The following is a 20,011-nucleotide window of genomic DNA, read 5'->3' on the forward strand; positions in this document are numbered from 1 at the left end:
GGGAGAGGGAGAGGGAGAGAGAGAGAGAGAGAAGAGAGAGAGAGAGGAGAGAGAGAGAGGAGGGAGGGGAGAGAGAGAGGAGAGAGAGAGGAGGGAAGGAGGGAGAGAGAGAGAGAGAGAGAGAGAGAGAGAGAGAGAGAGAGAGGGAGAGGGAGAGAGAGAGAGAGAGGAGAGAGAGAGAGGGAGAGAGAGGAGAGAGAGAGAGGGAGAGGGAGAGAGAGAGGAGAGAGAGAGGAGGGAAGGAGGGAGAGAGAGAGAGAGAGAGAGAGAGAGAGGGAGGGAGAGAGAGAGGAGAGAGACTTTCATAATCTTAAAACTTCATCTGGTAATCTATAAATAAAAATTTTGAGGCTGTGAGGATCTTATCATGTAGCCCAGGCTAGCCTGAAACTCACTATGTAATATAGCTAGCCTCAAACTTGAAATCCTCCTACGCCAGCTTCCTGACTGCTGATATTGCCATTATGCTCCCCATACTTGCCTACAGGTGAATTTTTAATTTAGTTTTTTTTCTAGTATAGAAGAAGGGTCAAGGGCGAGGTCCCCCTTGCTTACAGAGATCCCACTTGTTCCTGCCACCCATGGTGCCTTTCGTAACATACTACTTACCCCTTGAAAGAGAGTGAATGATTGAATACTGTGCTTAACATACACGACTGTTCTTGGGCTGATTAGAGTAGTGATGGTTCTCATTGTAATTATGTTTTGGGGAAGATTGTAGGTCAAACTTTGGGTAAATGCAAAAAAAATTAATTAGATGATAAACAAAACAAACAAGCAAACAAACACCACCAGCTATATTCTTTCACAGTAGTGACTGATCACGTGATTTTTCCAGATAGCAATACCTGCAGGGAACTTTTCTGCTGCAGGGAAGTAGCTGAGGGTGATGACTGAGCATACATTGGGCTAATACTCCTGCAGTGCACACAAGAGTGAGTGACGGAGCCTTCAGTGAGCAAACCATGAATCTGTGAGGAATTTAGGCAGAAGTGAGCAAATGAAGCAAATATTTGTTTCTGAAATGTCTTTCTTCTTTAAATTATAAACATTTGAAATAAAGAAGGATCCCAGAGGTGGGTACAATCCAGACTGTTATTTGTAGCATCTTGCACACGAATGTGTGCTGTGATATGAGACCTGGAGGCACAGATTAACTAAAAAACCAACCAAACAAAAAGAAAAGAGTAGAGACAAAGAGAAGGCAAGTTGATTCTATAAAGAATGCTTAGTGATTGTGTTACTGGAATTCCAGGTTCAGGGTTGCTGGCTGCTGGCTGCTGTTCTTAAAACCAGGGAGACAGTATCGGAAGGAAATAAATTTATTCCTGGTGGCTTAAGTCAGGAAAGCTAGTTAGGAAAAGGAAACATGAGAAAGGGAAGCCCCCCTCTTCCTTCTGATTTCCATCTCTCTGGCTCACCCTGGAGCTTCTGTGTAATGAGCAAAAGGAGCTGAGCAGGCCTTTCTGAGGGCATCCTGAACACAAGTGTCTGACAGGGCTGATGACATAAGCCTCATTCTACCCTCCTTGTGATCCAGGTGTTAGTTAAGGACCCAGTGATGAACGTTTTCTCTCTATAAGCATACTATGCTCCAGCATCAAGCATGCACAGAACGCCTTCAAATTGTCTCCTCTTCGAGTTCTGTAGATAAGACGGGGATTACAGTAGTACGCACTTTCCCTGACACCTAAACTCAGTTACAGCTTATTATCCTCATGGCCCCCTAGCCCACACACAGCTACAGCTGAGGCCCATATGGGCATCCCTCTCCTGATGCAGACGCCTGACTCCATTCAAGTGCCTCTTGTCATTCTGCTTCATCAGTAAACTCACTAGCTGCTTCACTCTCACTCATCCTGCAAATGAGTCTGGGGAGACTCTTCTGTCTCCTGAGTAGAGGTCCCTGAGTCATGAAGGAGCCCCTCTGTCTCTCAAGTACATGAGCACCCCTGCTTCTGTGAAAAACAAAACAAAACATACTGCATACCGCTGTAATCCCAGAAAGGCTGAACAATCCTGAAGGGAGGTGGGTGCAGAGAAAATCACTTGTGACTATGTGGATGCATCACCTGTCAATAAAAATCTGACGGCCAATGAGCTGAGGCAGGAAGTAGAAGGTGGGAGTTCCGAGAAGTGGAAGTTTCTGGTCATGTCAGGTGTTTTGCTAAGGCAAGACCTATATGGGAGGATATGTAATGTTTGGAGAGAGTATGAAACTAAAAAGACGTGACAGGGTGCTTGCATTCTAGCCTTGCAACACTTTATTGGCCTTGCATCTTTGCTTCAAAGCCCAGCACCCTACACCCTGGATCCAGTCCCGTGAGCCTTGTTCTTTGAACCCAGTTCCCGGAGCCCAGCCATTGCACTCTGCACTCATAGGCCCGAAGCACCCTGTCCTCTGCAGCCAGAGTCACGTTCCCTTACATCTGCTTCCTCGACTCAGCATCTTTACTCTGCCAAATACTCATCCGGAAACCCACTCGGGCCCAACTCAGGCCACGCCCCCAGCCTCACTTTTGCCTCTGTCTTACTGGCTGTACCTTTCTCTGTTCTTGGAGTCCTTGGTTCCGCCCAGGATTCCCGTCTGGATCCTCCCCTGCCCAGTTCCTCCCACCGATTCCAGGCATTCTTAAGCGTCCATGCTCAGTCTGTCCCCAAGGCTGACTTTAGCTTCCGTGACCGGAAGAGTGGCGCGGTGCTGGTGTCCGAGGTAAGTTTGCAGCCTCGACTGTCCGGCCCAAAGTCGCCAGCAGGGTTTGTCGCCCGCCCTCGGAGCCGCCGCTCTGTCATCTGATCTGGCTAGCAGGACAGAAGGATATTCCTTTGGGGGTTTCCCAGCGAGAGAGCTCTAAAGAGTGACCTCGCATGTCCATCCTTCGCCAAGTCCCAAAGGGTAGGGATGGATGTGCTCAGGCCTCCGGGCAAGCCTGGGCCAGCAGCGAGCTCGGTTCCCGGAAGCACTCAGGCTTGCAGGCGCAGCCGGAATCTTCCTAGGAGACACAGTGCCTTGGCCAAGGTGACACTTTGTCCAAGCACCAATTGCTATTTAGCAGAACGCCGCAGATGCGTAATCTGTTATCACCAGCGCGGGTTTCAAGCAATTGGTTCGCCAAGTTGAGAGAGGTGACTCAAAAGTTAAAACCTACACACCATTTGAATAAATTTGTACCAGTCTGTGGGAAGTTGCTTTAAATGAGCCTTTCCAGGACATTTTAAAACATCCTTTCTTTTCTCCTTAGAATGGTCCTTGTCAAATTCAAATAAAATGAAGTTTTTCCTCCTCCTCCTTCTCCTCCTCCTCTTTCTCCTCTTTCTTCCTCTTTCTCTTCCTCTTCTTGAGGAAAAAAAAATTGTAGATAGATTTTATTCAGGAATCATTTGAAGCTAGATTGTTGGGACAGCAGAGAGAAAATATAAACATGGCATTTTGTTCTGTAGGGTTTGGGACAAATCAGTAATCCTGTTACTGCAGAAATGAAAGGCAAGGACCAAATAGAAACCACTGTTTGTAGTCTCCTGCAGGGCTTCAGGTTACCAGTGGCTCAGGTGAACCTGGGCAGACTAATGATGAGAGCCAGTCAGCAGGACTCTGAAAATACAATGAACCAAGTGAGATGGAGGACCCAGGCAACCAAGTAGACTCTCTGCACGGTATAAGCCGTGTAAGCCTGAGATCTGATAGTTTTAAAACACACACACACAGCATTTTGTGTGGGCTGGAGAGACAGCTCAGCAGTAAGAACACTTACTCTTACTAAGATATCCAGAGGATCCAGGGTTGGTTCTCGGCCCCAACATTCCTACTCACAGCTGTCTCTAACTCTACTTGTTAACAATATCTTTTTTTTTTTTTTTTTTTTTTTTTTTTTTTTTTTTTTTTGAGCTCCTAACATGCAGCTTGAATGTTTGAGTTGCGTGACTGACCCATTTCGGGGTATGCAGGCTTTGGTTTGTTTTGCTCTTTATATTAGAAATAGGCTTTGAAGTGCTGTTAAAGCACAGGGTAGCCCTGAGTAGCTCTCCTAAATAAAGAAATGTAAAAGATTTAACAGTCAGATGCTTAGTCCTTTGCTTGATTCCCCTCTGACTAGAATAAAATCTACAGAAAAGATATTTGGGGACAACTGGAGAAAGTTGACTATGGACTGAGTTTTAGCAACTATCATTTAGTTGCTAAATAAGAGCGGTGTCGAGGTTATTGTTAATGGTACCATTGGCTACATCATAAAATGTTTGTGCTTTAAGAAATGCTTAGTAAGGGCTGTAGAGATGGCTCAGTGGTTAATAACACCATCTGTTCTTCCAGAGGTCCTGAGTTCAATTCCCAGCAACCACATGGTGGGTCATAACCATCTGTAATGGGATCTGATGCCCCCTTCTGGTGTGTCTAAAGACAGCAACACTATACTCACATACATAAAATAAATCAATCTTTAAAAAAAAAAAAGAAATGCATAGTAAGTTTTCAAAGCTGAAATACAGTGGTTTGTGGGAATGTTTTAGATCTCTTGCTATAAACACAAAAGAAAGAAGATAAGTAAAGTACACATTATCAATTTTAATAAGTTTTAATTGGATTAGTTGCCTGTTGTAACTCATCTTTTTTTGTGAGTGTTTGGAAACTCTTATAGAAATACTGAGAAAGTTGTAATGTTAGAGATGTCCTTGGTGTATCTGCTACCCTGAACTCCTGTATCATTGTTTAATTTTCTACTAGATGACTGGCATGGGTATCTACCACAAGTCTGTACAATCAAGAACTTTACTTGTGCAAAAAGACTTTGCCCTCAGCTGCTGGAAGGTATCATCTTACTAGTGATCCAGCATGCTTGCAATGTACCTTTGTATGCAAGGAGAGTCTAGCTGTGGATTTCAGGCCAGGGCGGTATTATGTTAGGCAAGTTTGCCTGTGTGTTAGAGTCCTGGCAAAAAAAAAAAAAAAAAAAAATCTGGACACTGAACCCATAAAGTTTCTGTGCATGCTATCATGTAGTGATCAATCTAGAATTCCTGGGAAGAGGACAATAGAAGACACACTGACTTTTCCTCTGAACTCTATCCTCTGAGCTTTTGACCTGGGCTTATTTAGTTTAACTGTAGCCGTGAATACCACAGCTTGCAGGGCCACCATGAACCTTTCTAGTGGATTATTGAACTGAGGTGATCATGAAGATACCCTCCCCCAGGACTCTCCAGCCTTGCCGTTCATGCCAGAAGTGGAGGCAGTTAGACAGGAAAGCCAAGACCAACAAGACCATGACCTTGGTTCATTGTGAAATCCCAGGTCATTCACTCTAGGGCAACTTTGTCTGTGTGATGTCCAAAGCCTCCTTTGTCCTCTGTTAACTAACTCTATTACAAAATATAAGCCAGGCCTTGGTGGCCCACACTTTTAATCCCAGAAATCAGGAGGCAGAGAGAGGTGGATCTCTGTGAGTGCCAGGCCTGCCATGTCTACATCAAGTTTCAGGATATCCAGGGCTACACAGAGAAACCCTGTCTCCAAAAAAACAAAAACAATTTTTTTTTAAAGTTTTATTTATTGTATGTATGTGAGTACACTGTTGCTCTCATCAGACACACCAGAAGAGGGCATCAGATCTTATTACAGATGGTGTGAGCCACCATGTGGTTGCTTGGAATTGAACTCAGGACCTCTGGAAGAGCAGCCAGTACTCTTAACCACTGAGCCATCTCTCCAGCCCAACAAAAACAATTTTTAAAAGTTAAATTGTTTTAAAAATTATTTCTGAAAAGTAGCTGAGTGGCTTGTTTTATTCACTGCAGGATACTCACCCCACCCACCCTCAAATAAAATTAGTTTTCTTTTTATTTCCTGACATGATCCTCAGATGAACTTCCTGAGGACCAGAAACTGTAAGACCCCCATCCCTACCTGCAGCAGCTACAGCCCTGTTGAGCAGTTAGCAGGAGTTTACCACTAAATTTCTGGTTCTGTCCCCCTAGAGTTCAAGACACAGTCCCAGACTTCCAAATGTCCCTTGACTTTTGAAAACTGACTCAGTACTTTTACTTCCTAGGAAAGCTGTGATCACAAATTCAAAATTGTTGAACCTTAGGGATTTTAGAGTCCCTCTCTCAAAGGCTTTCTCTTGCATATTGCATACTAATCACCCCTGTGCTCTCTACAGGCTGCAGAAGGACCCTGTAATATGCCTAAACCAGCTGTGTTTGACTTTGACAATAATGCCAAGCAAGATGCACAGACGGTAAACTTACTGTTATTCACTAGAACACAATAGGCTTGTTTCTCAGTAAATGGCTACCAATGGAGCCTTTACAGTTCTTTGAAGTTCTTTTTCTCATGACTGTCACCAAGATTGGGCTTGTGCTCACAACCTTGCCTCGGCCTCCCAGTGACTGGAATTACACATATGGGTCACCTCTCCCATTACTACTGAAGTTGTGTTGTTCCTTTATTGAATCAAAGCCCCTGCTCTTGGTTGCATAGTGGTTTTTATTAGCATAGTATGCTTCTCAAGTTACTTATTATGAAGGCTGAAGGACTTTGTCATCTACTCCTCAGGAAACTGCCAGGAAGAACCATGTGGATCTTGTATCCAGTTTGAGTTTCTCATCTGAAGCCTCGAGCCAGGGAAAGCGTGAAGCTGATGAGAGAGTCCAGGAGTCTAAGGATATCCTAGTATCTTCTGAAGATGGCATTACAAAGATCACGTTCAATCGGCCCGCCAAAAAGAATGCCATAAGCTACCAGGTGATGCTCCTGTCCAGGGACTGGACACGTTTTTCAGTTTCAGTGAAAAAAGCATTAATAGAAGATGCACTGAGGCCTAAGGGAACATAAGCCTCCCCAGAGTGTATTCAAGTCACTGCCTTCTGAGCTTTCCTAGGCTTGTGGACCCTAACTTTGTTCAAGATGCTGGGGGAGGAGAGAAAAACTGAGAGAGACAGGAGGAAGAGATGAAGATAAGGAAGGGAAGGGGAAAAGAGAGAAGGTGGAGGGGAAGAAAGGAGAGGGCGTTCATCTTCAGCAAAGCATTAATAGCCCTGTTTGAATGTGCTGTTTCACTGGGCAATTTTAAATTTTCCCTTGAACTGCATTGATAATAAGTTAATCACTTGAGCCCTCTACCTTGATAATAGGCACTTATCAGATGGTTGGAGCTGAACTGGAGAATAGAGTTTGCTACCTTCAGTGTGGGACCCTGTGCTAATTTGAAATGTTAAGAATCTTGTAAACTTGCTCGTGCACCTTCCAATTGATACAGCATTTAATCTTGAGAAGTTTGTGTGTGTGCCCTGAGTCACTCTGTGTAATTACGCCGTTCACTCATGCAACTGTAGAATTTCAGCCCTTCCTGCAGAGAGAACCCTGTCACCATTATTTAGCAAAATAGTCCAGCAGCTTAAGAAGTAACTTGGTAAGTTCTTACAGCTGGTAAGCAGGAGAATCTAAACTGATTCATTTCTTTCCTGGCCCTCGTTCTAGCCAGTCACCTTGGCTGCTGTGTCTCCTTTATTGTGATTCTCAGAAATTATTTCCCATCCCCTGCCTTGAGGGAAACAGTCACATCAGTTTGCATACTTTTACTTTTCCAGTGTCTTAATAAATACCCACCCTTCTCATCATTCTTTCCCACATTGAATTGTATTAACATAAAACCTATACCAATTTTGAAAGCATACTAAAACTATGGCAAGACTTTCAGACATGTTCAGAGGACAATGCCCTTGTACCCAGCTCAGTGTCTCAGGAATCTGGCCTCTGGCCTTAATTGTGACTTCCCAGACTGCCCAGGACACTTACCCTTTCTTGAAGCCACAGCTGAGATGCTGTTCCAGGGACACTTTTCTCAGTCACCTTCCCTCTTACTTGTTGGAGGCAACCTCAGGAGTTCTAGCAAGCTGTGTGCTGGCCACGCCCTTGCCTTACCCATCCCAGTTGAGGACAGTTGCTGTCTAGCCACAAAGCTAAAGGACTGGGTTTCTCCCTTGTTCACTTTTTGAACAAAGTGGTTGTCTTAGTTAGGGTTTTACTGCTGTGAACAGACACCATGACCAAGGCAACTCTTATAAGGACAACATTTAATTGGAGCTGGCTTACAGGCTCAGAGGTTGAGTTCAGTATCACCAAAGTGGGAATACGGCAGCATCCAGGCAGGCACGGTGCAGGAGGAGCTGAGAGTTCTACATCTTCATCTGAAGGCTGCTAGCAGAATCCTGGCTTGCAGGCAGCTAGAATGAGGGTCTTAAAGTCTACAACCACAGTGCCACTCCTACTCCAAAAAAGGCTACACCTACTCAAACAAGGCCACACCTTTTAATAGTGCCACTCCCTGGGCGGAGGATACACAAACCATCACAGTGGTTATTTGGTACATCTGCCACAGCACCTGTGCATCATGTGCACCCAAGAATTGTCAGGGGAAGGGAAATCCTCTCAGGAAGCCTCTGTTGTGGCATCAATACAATCTCTAAGACTGTTTATCGCTGTGTCAAGAGAAGGCTTTTAGACTGATACAGTGGCTCCATCCACTGGATGGTGGATCTCATTTTCATCGTTCTTTTATCTGCCTTTTCATTCACATAGATGTGTCACGATATTATGCTCGCACTTAAAAATGCCAGCACGGATAACTCGGTCATGACTGTTTTCACAGGTAAGACACTTACTGAGACTTATTCAATTTCTACTTTAGGGAGTCTCTTACTATGGTCTAATTTATAAATGTACCACAATATCATGGATATAAGGCAAGTACACTTTGACAATTATTTATAATAAACCATATGCCCCAACTTGACTGGCACAGTAAACCTTATTATGACTGTCATAAGAGTCAGGATAGAAAACAACTCAGCTATCCAAAAATGAATGAATAGACAGTTTTTGTCTATCCATAGATTCTCCTAAACAATCAAAAGAAATCACAGCTTGATAAACAGAAACATATAAAGGAGTTTTAAAAACAAGGTTCAGCAAAATTATCAAAATGAGAGTAGATGTTGTTTGGTTCAACTCATGTGAGTTCTATGGTTTTGAACCAAAGTTATACTTTGTTGACAAGAGTCTGAAAGTAACTTCACTGGGGCAGATGGGATGGCAGGGCTAGAAAAAACATCTGGGACATTCTGAGGTGTCAGTACAGTAGCCCGTCAACTGAATGTTTCTTTTTATAGTTTTGCCTTGCAGAATTTCAGTTATGTGTTATCACCTTTGGTCTATGTCTTCAACAAATCTTATATAGTATATTGTTATTTTTAAAGTCTGTTGTTATATCTTACCCAACCTACACACTGAACTTTGTCACAGGTATATATGGACAGTCTCCCTCAGTGTCTTCTGGGAATTAGTTCCATGACTCTCATCAATAGAGGACTTTATACACCCATGTTCCCTGTATAAAAGCATGTGGGATTTGCATAGAAGGTCCACACACTCCATCTACTTTTAAGTTCATTCTGGATGCCTCCAATGCTTAACACCAAGTGATGCTATTTCAGAATTCATCACGTGGTTTAGAAGTGAACAGTCACAAGGAAAGAAGTCTATGAATATTTAGTGCAGATGTATTTGTTGGTTTGTTTGTCTTCAAATGTTTTCTATTGCTTGAGTCCATAGATGTAAAACCTGAAAACAAAGAGGATCAATTAGAAAAGAAGAAACACAGTACATACTTAAAAGCCTGGTACCACCCCATGTCTCAGGGATTTGTGGACTGTCCTGGAATGTTTTCCCAGAGGATAAAGGGGAACCACTCGGTCTTATTTTGGCCTGGGATCATTCTAGTTTTTACAATTGTCAAAAGCATTTAATGGTGCTAGGATAATAGCCTGAGTTAGAGTACATGCAAAAAGCCCTAGATTTGATCCCCAGCTTGGGCATGGTAGCATAGGACTTAAATACTGTTGATCAGTAAGTGGGGACAGGAAATTAGCAGCTAAGGGTCATCCTCAATGACATTGGGAATTTGAGGCCAACTTGAGCTACTTGAGACCCCCTTTTAAAATAAAACTCATTAAGAAGTATCCATTTCATGGTAGGCAAACAATACTTTAATAAACACACACCTTCAGTGGCTCTTAACACAGAGACAATAGCTGTTACTGTAGACAGCCCCATACAGTCTATGTACTCATCTTAAATAGAACAGCTCCCCTTGTACCCATTTCTTTCTCTGCTTCAGCCCTGAGGGCCTCTTCTTTCAGTCTGTTGTGTACACCCTGGAGACCTCAGACACAGAACCTTGTTTGCACTGTTTCCTCTGCCAGCCTTGCCTGTCCTTCAGATCTCAGTCCAGATGTCTCTGCTGTCCCTTCCTCAGTGAGCTCAGCCCTGAACACCCCGATAGACCAGCCCTGTTCCATCTGCCATGTTGTATGTAGTCACACCATCTCCATTTACTTGTGTTCTTTAACACCCATGTCTTGCTAGTCCCTGGTGTCTTAATGGGACTCACCAGTGCATGACCCAGAGCCCTGCACCCAGCAGGTACACAATGGCTATAGAATGAGTAGCCACGTGAAGGAATCGTGCCTTCCACTGAAGGTGTGTGTGTGTGTTCATTAAAGTGTTGATTGTACCATTCCCAGGAACTGGTGACTACTACAGCAGTGGGAATGACCTAAGAAATTTGATTAATGATGCTGGTGAGATAAAGAATGCAGCCATGTCTTCTATAGTACTGAGGTAAGAGTGACATTAGTTTGATCCCAAGGGGTTCATTCTGATTTTTTTTCCATTTTCCCATATGTGTTATGGTGTACCTGTATGTATGCATATTTTACATGTGTGTAAACCCAGGTATGAATATGATATGTATATGTGCTTCAGGTCTTAGGTAGACATCATCTTTTATTGCTTTTTTACTTTATTTATTGAGACCTGTTCACTTAAATGCCAACCTCACTCATAGGGCTGGTCTTGCTAGCTGACTTGCTCGGGGTTCCTATCTCTACCTTCTGAGGCCAGAAGGTCAAGCAGGCCTCCACAGCCACTCAGAATTTATTCAGGTTCTGGGGATCCAAACTTCACTCCAGTCCTACTTGATTGGCAGGTGTTTTAAATGAGTCATCTCCTCAGCTCTCCCAAGAGGGTTCATTCTTAACACATCAGTAAAATGCCCCCTCATCTGTGCTGACACACTTTATTACGATTCCCCATCAGATTCCCTCTCTTCATCCTGCCCTCTCCATGGGATTGACTAGAAAGTGTAGGAGAGAAAGAGCAGAGGGAGTGTGAGTTCTCGTGCATGTGTGGTGTGAACAGACAGTGCCTGTGAATGCTGGCCATACACTGAAAGTGGTCTTGGGAGCTGTTGAAGGAGGACTGAGGTTTCAACTTCCCAGTTCTTCTGAGTCTCTCAGTCTCCTTGTGCTGGAATATGGGGTCATGCACTCAGTCACCCACCATGATCTCTCCAGTCATAGGTGGACCACAGACCCGAACTCACAGCCCAGAACAGCGTGTGAGTCAGGCTTAGCTTGTAGGAGTCATAGCCTGACCTTTCATTAGGCCCCATATACAAGGATCTTGGTTTAGTCTGGAAAGGTGATCCTTTAGGGTGGTGTCAGCTTTAATTTATATAATCCTTTCTATAGTTAGGTAGGGCTACTTTGAAATATATAATGTTTTCCTATTTCCATTTCTGTAGGGAATTTGTAAACTGTTTTATAGACTTTCCGAAGCCTCTGGTTGCAGTAGTAAATGGCCCAGCTATAGGAATCGCTGTCACCCTTCTGGGACTATTTGATATTGTCTATGCATCAGACAAGGTAAGTCCACTCCCAGCTAATTAGTGCGCTCCTGTGGGTCTCCATTATAGTGACTAGAGCTAAACATATTATGGGAGTTAATGGTTATGCTGGTTAGTTTTTGTCAACTTGACACAAACCAGAGTTACCTAGAAAGATTAATTAATGTTAATTAATATTTTAATTTTTGTTCTTACTATAGTGTTTCTCTGTGATGACCAAAAGTAAAATATTTTGAACATAGGCAAAATACAAAGAAAAAGATTTAAGTTTAAAAATTTGAGAGTAGGGTTTGATCAATAGTAGAACATTTAACTAATGTGAGTTAGGCTCTGAATTGGATCCTTAGCAATATCAGAGAAAGAAAGGAAAGGAGGGAAGGAGGGAGGGGGAGAAAGAGGGAGGCAGGGGGTGAGGAAAGAAGAACCATTTTATTAGGTGATAGTGACTTGACTGGGGAGGGATATAGCAGATACATGGGGCCAAAGGATCTACTATACAGTGTGAGGGTTATAGTCAATATTAGTGGACTATATCCAGGAAGTTTGCCAAATTAATAAATATATTATAGCTGCCCATGACTGAGGTGTGGCAATGTGAGTTATCTGGTTCCACTAAAGTGGCTGTTTACTTAGATGTATCCCATAGTAGCATGTTGTTTAACCTTAAATACATATTGTGAAATGTATTATTTGGGGAAGAAAACACTCAGATATAAACCAGTGCTAGCATTTGGTCTCCATAACTTAAATCTCACTGGTCCCTGACTGCTGAAGCCTGAGGCTCTTACTGAGATGTGTTATTGTAAACACCAGATTTGATGACAGTTGTCTTAGCACTTGAACCTAGAACACTGACCCAGGAATTATAGGCCAGTAGCCCTTAGGTTCTTCTGGCACCTTCTCCTTACGAGGTGCTAAAAGTTCCTGGTTAACCACTAAAGAGATTCCCTGGGTTTTTACTGACCTCATAAACAAACACTGTAGTGAACAAGGGGCTCACGTTCAGCCCTATTAAGGTACCCCTCACCTTGCCATCTGTCTGTAATGGATGCTAGTAGCTTCTCTGCCACCAAATGCACCTTTTCTATGTGAGTTTTAAATTTGTTCAGATAAATGTTTGTATGCTCACAGTGTATAAGTACTTTGTTAATACACATTACACACATACACATTTTATCCAATACACACAGCAGCCCTATGAGGTCGTACTAGGTTTACAGATAGAGAAACCTGTTACAGGAAGGGTAAGGAAATATCGCAAAGCCTTTAACCAGTCTGTTGCTAGAGCCTCGGCCCTTAACTGCATCTACCATTCTATCTTTGCAAATAAGCATTGCAGTAACTGAAAGTTATCAAGTTCATACCTGTTTATGGCATCTTAGCTATTGTTTCTCCTTTTTTTCTGAGTATACTTTTGAAAGAAATTTTCCTGACCAAGTTTTCTGGGGTAAAAAGAAAAGTGACATTAATGAGAGTATTTCATGTTTTTTATTTATATACTACATATATTATATATTCTCACAAATATGCATTAAATACTATCTCTTACTATTGAAAATTAAATTTAAGCATTTGTCTACTTATATCAGTGATTCCCTTTCAAAAATATTTCTTATTCATCAGAAAATATAAGAAAGAAGTGTGTGTTGTCTTATACCTGTAATCCCAGCACTTTGAAAGATGAGGCAGGAAGATTGTCACGAGTTTGAGGCCAGCCTATCTGGGCTACAGAGTAAGACCCTGTCTCACCAAAAAAAAAAAAGTTTTCTTAAGTATAGAAAAAAATGAATGTGCTTATCATCTCAATCCCAATATTGAAACTGACTGTGGAATCTGAAAAAGGCAGAAGACCTCTAGGGCAAAACTGAGACAAATGGAAGGTTGAAAAAACAATTGTTCAATTCACCAACAAAAGCTGGTCATTCCAAAATGTTTTTAAAGTGTATCCATAAAGCGATAGATCAAGAATCCAGTGTAAAAATAGGCAGAGGAGAAATAGCACACAAGGAATAGGCAGTGAGGAGAAATAGCACACAAGGAATGAAACACAGTGGTTCTTTAAACCGTGAAAGAGAGCATTAAAAACTGCCTGCTTCTCCAAGGAGCAGGCAAGACAAGCTCATCAAACAAAGGCAAATGTGTTACCTCGTGTGATGGCCCAGGTTTAAAGCCTGGGAAAGAACCAACTCTGTCTTCTGACCTTCACATACATACACACACACACAGAAAGAGGGAGAACACAGTAGATAGATAGATGATAGATAGATAGATAGATAGATAGATAGATAGATAGATAGACAGACAGACAGAGAGATAGACAGAGAGATAGATAGTAGGTAGGTAGGTAGATAGATAGGTAGGTAGATAGATGATAGAAATAGATAGATAGGTAGATAATAGATAGATGTAGTAAATTTGAACTGGAGGTAGATGCTGTCTATAATGGTATATGGGAGCAATCCTAGTACTTAGGAAGTAGAAAGGATAGAGGCTCAGGAGTTGGTCATCTTTGACCACATAGCAAGTTCAAGTCTACTCTACGTGAGACACTCTTCTACACCCTTCCTTACCTCTACACCTCCCCATGCAGAAAAGAAGCCAGTGGGGTGTGGCAGCTTATACCTGTAATTCCAGTACTCTTCTGGGAGACTGAGGCAAAAGAACTGTTCTAAGACTGAGGCTAGCCTGTGCTGGACAGCAAGACCCTTTATCCAAATACTATTTTTATTTAAAGGGTAACATAAGCCACAGACAGCAAAAATTCTTTCCATGATACTTACTTGTAACCTGTGTCTGTAAGGAATTCGAGAAAAAGATGGCAAATAATTTAACTTTAAAAATAGTGGGAAACATACTAGCATGTTTCACTAAAGATGCTATTCCCATGGCTATTAAGTATACAAAAATATTCTCAACATCATTAGTCATAATGATATCATAGCAATATCATAAAGGTCATATAAACTGGAAATATGAGGCACCACCCTGCACATAGTGATTTGAGTAGACTACTAAGCTGAGCCAAGACATGGAGCCAGAAGAGCTCTTCTTCCTCAGTGTGGGGTCTCCATGGCAGTCACACTGTGGAAGAGGTCAGAAACTTCTTTAAGAAAAGCACATTTTTTCACAATAAGTGATTCCACTTGGAGGTAGTTACCCATGAGAACTGAAAGTGTGGAAAGATGGCTTTCCGGGCTGGAAAGATGGCTCAGCAGTTAAGAGCACTGGCTGTTCTTCCAGAGGTCCTAAGTTCAGTTCCCAGGAACCACATGGTGGCTCACAACCATCTGTAAGGTACTCACATACATAAAATAAATATCTTTAAAAAATTATTTAAAAAAAAAAAAGAAAGAAAGCGTACATCCTACAGGACACCTGAACAGACGTGTTCACAATTACTTCCTTAACTCGATAGGAAAAAGATTTGTTTGTCAGTTTCATTGGGGTATTATTGACAAGTGGTAAATGTATGTATCATAGCAAGCAAGTCTATGGCTCTTAACTGATAATGGCCACAAAAGTGGAAACAGTGCATGTAGATCAGAAAATGATGTCACAGCCACACAGCAACAGTAACAGCAACAACAAAAAGGCTACAAGTACCCAGCACTGCATGGGTGACTCCCAAACCTGAGTGACAAAAGTCTGTTGAATATCGGATTCCATGAATGTAATGTTCTAGAACAGGGGGAAGTAGCAGGCATAGAGAGAAGATAAAGATGCATGTAGACAATAGAAAGAAAAGATTGACTCCAGAGGCTGTAAGGGGACTTTCCAGTCAGAAGATAATGGAGTTGGTGATGACTATATAGTTTTTCTCTTTATAATACATCAATAAAACATAATAAGTGAATTGTGTATACACAGAATAACATAATATTAGTTTCAATATCGTCATCCATTCACACTTATGAACCACCACAGATAAGAGCATTGGCTGCTCCTCTAGAGGATCTGGGTTCAATTCTGAGCATTCACATGACGTCTCACAACCATCTATCTGTAACTCCAGTCACGGGGGGGGGGATGGGGGGGCGGATGCCTTCTTATGGCCCCCACGGTCACTGCATATATGTGGTGCACTGAAGTACATGCAGGCAAAACCGCCATGCAGGTAAAATAAAAATAAAAGGAAAGATAAAGAGAAGAACAGTGAGATGAACATAGTAATCCATTCCTGTTAATTCTAGCACTTGAGAGGCTGTGGTAGGAATGGTGAGAGCCTATACATGTGCGCGTGGGTGTGTGCATGTGCGCATGGGTGTGTGCATGCGCACGCATGTACACAAATTGTAAAGTTAAAATAATGACTCAAAAATGATTTCCTTTTCTTCCCTCACCTCAACTAGGCAACGTTCCATACTCCGTTCAGCCACCTCGGCCTGATCCCGGAAGCATGCTCCTCTTACACATTTCCAAAGATGATGGGCTCAGCAAAGGTAACTTAGATTAAACTTCAAATGTAGTGCTTCGGCTTTGTTGTCAAGGCAGTCCTGTACTCTGTCTTTTTCCTTGGGCCAAGCTTTAAGGATGACTCCTTGTTCTATGACATGAATGAACCAGGCTAAGGGCTGATCTGAGCTAAGGGAAGGGTTGAGACATTCTCTGTAATTCCTAATGCAGGGGCAGTGTCTGACAGCAGGTCGGCTAGAGCTGGAGCACTGGTGGCAGCACAGGACCTTGGAATGTGTTTATGTTTCTAAAAGAGAAACTGTAGCTGTAAAGAGATTTGCTCATCAGCCTCAGTTTTTATATTTCTTTAAAACTGTAATAGAAGCCACCCCTGTATCTCTTCATTCACATGCTTAGAGCTCAACACTAGGACAAAGAGCCAGACAAGGGACTTTTGAATATTCCCAAATTAACCCTGTGGCCATAATTTTTCTTCACACCTCCACCCCACCCTATCTTGTTATCATTTATAGTACAAACAGAAAACCATAGCTACTAGGGGTTCGGTTCATTTCTGCCCTGGGCTTCTCATTCTTGCCATTTCCCTTCTGGCCACTCAAGAAAACAAACAAACAAACAAACAAACAACCAGTTATGGCCTCAGCTGTTTGCAGACCCTCGTCCAGTAAGACCAGTAAGACCATCAGCTTCCCCATTCCTGCAAAAGACAAGCAACCCCAGGAGCCATGAATACATCTGTGTCTCCCCCAAAATGGCTGTTCTAAAGTCAACCGAAGCTTTGCTTTATGAAATCTTTATGACATCTTGCTTTGCATTGCAGGCAGCTGAGATGCTTCTCTTTGGGAAGAAGCTCACAGCAAGAGAGGCTTGGGCTCAAGGCCTTGTCACTGAAGTTTTCCCTGAAAGCACTTTTGAGACAGAAGTCTGGACCAGGCTGAAAACATATGCAAAGCTCCCGCCAAACGTTAGTATCTGGGTTTTACTTTTGGGGACCAGGGAAACCATTTCCAAAGGGGAAAATGTGCCTCAGGAGGGCACATCCTAACAAGATATGACCTATCTCTAGTTGGCTTAAAGCACATCTGGATTTGGAGTTTAAAATTACTATTATGTTGGGAATTTGATTTTTGAAAGAACTTACTAGATAGACATTTTACCAGATAGACATTTCATTCTGTGCTACAAAGGCAAAGGGGAGATCCTTCATGGGAATGATTCCAGGAGGATGCCAGTAGACACCCAGCTCTTTTTCTTTGGAACTCAGGTGGGAGGTGAGGAGGCTGTCTGTATTTAGGAGATCCTCTCTATAGCACTTCCGTTTGTGTATGTGGCATCTAGCAGCTGGTTGCTCTTACATTCTTGCTGTTGGATATGTGATCCTGGAACCAGGAGCTTTTGTATTCATATGGGGCTGTTTAGAAGGTACAATAACAGGCCTGCCTCACACTGTAGTGATCGCTACTGGTTGGGAAGCTGTGCTATTACATATGTCTCACAAAGATTTAATGGGATCTGTTTATTAAAGCAGAGGAAGTCAATAGTAATGTATATCTCGAGTGCTGGACAGATGGCTGAGCAGGCAAGAGCACCAGCTGCTATTCCAGAGAATCATATTTAATTTCCAGCACGCACAAAGTAGCTCACCATCTGTAACTCCAGATCCATTACTTTTATGGCCACTGTAGGCACAGCATGTGCATAGTGTACAGACACAGAAGCAGACAAAACACCCATACACACAAACACTTTAAAAAAGTAGAACTCACCAGGAATAGACATGTGTACCTTCAAACCCAACACTTGACAAGGAGAGGAAGGTGGATCTCTATGAGTTTGGGGCCAGCCTGGTCTACACAGTGTGTTTCAGACTGGCCAAGGTCACATAGTGAGACCCTGCTTCAAAACTAAAAAGGAATAGTGTACTATCATTCCTGTTTGAATAACTCTTAACATTATTGTTGCTTCTGTTTCACCAGGCGATCAGAGTTTCCAAAGAGTTAATCAGAAAACACGAGAAACAAAAGCTCCATGCTGTTAATGCTGAGGAGTGTTCTGTAGGCCAGGAAAGGGTGACTTCAAAGGAGTACACAGAGGCAGTCATGAACTTCATATCCAGAAAGGCAAAGCTGTGAAGACTGCCAGAGTGGCTAGACTTCTCAGAGGAAGAATATGCTGTGAGTTCTGGTTTCAGGTGCTTGAACTACGCACATTCCTCTGTGCCCCTTTTCATTCACAGCACAGCAGTTATGACAAGAGAGCCTCAGTTATGACCAATAAAAACTTCCATAAAATAAGCCTTAAGCATCTATGCAGGGTAGTTAGGATTGACCTAACCCAAGGGTGATAGAACTCTACAATGAAAGCTCAAAGAGATAGAGAAAAACACTAGAAAACGGAAAGACAACCTATAGTCATCAATTGGTAGAATTAATACTATAACAATGATTATTCTACCAAAACCCATCTATTCATTCAGTGCTGTCCCAGCCAAAAATCCCCATTTAGTTCATCATAGAAACTATTTTTTTAAATTCATATGGATCCACAAGAGACCCCAGTATAACCAAAATGAGCCTGTATAAAAAGAGCAGTGCCATAGAAATTACCATTTCAGACCTCAAAATATACCACAGAGCCAAAGTAATAAAAGCAATATGGGACTAGTACAAAAAGTACATGTTGACCACTAGAACAAAAGCAAACATGAGTACATGTAACTATAACGTGCTAATATTTGACAAATGTGCCAAATACATACACTGGAGAAAAGACAGCATCTTCAACAAATGGAGCTGGAAAACCTGGGTGACACTTTGAGAAGAGTGAAATTAGACCTGTACCTACCACCTTCCATGAAAACTAACACCAAATGGACCAAAGAGTGGATCCTGGAACACTGAGAATGCTGGAAGAGAACACAGGTTGTGCTATAGATGACACAGATGTAGGGAAGGACTTTCTGAATAAGACCCCATTTGCCCAGGAATTGAAGCCAACAATTGGCAAATGAGACCTCAAAAAAAATTCAAACCATCTGGAAATCAGTGTGGAGAGCCCTCGGAAGGCTAAGAATAAAGCTACCATATGACTCAGCTTTACCACTCTAAGGTCTTCATATCCTATTCCACAGAAACTCAACCATGTTCATTGCTGCCCTATTCACAATGGCTGGGAAATGGAAACAACCTGTCCTAATTACTTTTCTATAACTGTGAAGAGACACCACAACCGAGCCAGTGTCTAAAAGAAAGCATTTAATTGGGAGCTTGCTTAGTGTTTCAGAAGGTGAGTCCATAATCACCATGATAGGGAGCGTGTCAGCAGATAGACAGGCATTACACTGTAGCAGTAGCTAAGAGCTTATATCCTGGTCTGCAAGTTAGAGAGAGGAGTGTGGTATTGAACCTGTCATGGGCTTTTCAAATCTTCCAACAAAGTCTCACCTCTGTGGGAAGCCATGGCAAGGCCTTACTCTTGGCAAACACTCACTCTTGGCTTTCCTATCTACTGTTGTTCTTTTTGCTTACCTTTCATGATTCAGTTCTCAGAACTTCAAACAAGGCCTCATAGCAACCCACCTTAGTAACCCTTCCTCCTGATCATTTAGATAGATTTAGCCAACATCCTGCTAGTTACATGTTTTTAGAACCCCTGGTAATGGCAAGGCTTTGTAAGAATAACTTAGTTAGACCCCACAGCTGCAGCTAGCTTCCTCCACCTGCAAAGCTCTCTTTCCTTTCCTACCCCTCCCCATATTCTGTTTTCAGAGTATATAACCTGTGTGAACAATAAAAATTTTGCCAGCTTGATCAGACTTCTTGACTTGCTGTGCCTCCTTATTTTCTCCCGCATCTCAG

At 42.4% G+C, this 20,011-nt stretch overlaps 2 protein-coding genes across 2 annotated transcripts in view; one reads left to right on the forward strand and one right to left on the reverse strand.

Moving 5' to 3' along the window:
• Nucleotides 1–2,532: 2,532 nt before the first annotated feature.
• Nucleotides 2,533–19,968, forward strand: LOC117713653 (enoyl-CoA delta isomerase 3, peroxisomal-like). Its single transcript, XM_034510038.2, has 9 exons — nt 2,533–2,713; nt 6,156–6,233; nt 6,551–6,739; nt 8,576–8,645; nt 10,579–10,675; nt 11,640–11,760; nt 16,091–16,180; nt 16,975–17,118; nt 18,131–19,968. Exons 2-9 carry the CDS (start codon nt 6,177–6,179, stop codon nt 18,284–18,286), a joined length of 924 nt encoding a protein of 307 aa, XP_034365929.1. The 5' UTR covers nt 2,533–2,713; nt 6,156–6,176; the 3' UTR covers nt 18,287–19,968.
• The window catches only part of LOC143443315 (testis expressed protein 56), a 37,785-nt gene continuing 25,774 nt past the window's right edge, over nt 8,001–20,011 (reverse strand). The window contains exons 4-5 of the mRNA XM_076939193.1: nt 13,106–13,183; nt 8,001–9,616 (exon numbers count right to left, since the gene is read on the reverse strand). Coding sequence (XP_076795308.1) covers nt 13,124–13,183 — 60 coding nt within the window. The 3' untranslated portion in view covers nt 8,001–9,616; nt 13,106–13,123. The remainder of the gene's footprint in view (nt 9,617–13,105; nt 13,184–20,011) is intronic.

Source organism: Arvicanthis niloticus, chromosome 8 (genome assembly GCF_011762505.2).
Source record: "Arvicanthis niloticus isolate mArvNil1 chromosome 8, mArvNil1.pat.X, whole genome shotgun sequence".
Taxonomy (NCBI): domain Eukaryota; kingdom Metazoa; phylum Chordata; class Mammalia; order Rodentia; family Muridae; genus Arvicanthis; species Arvicanthis niloticus.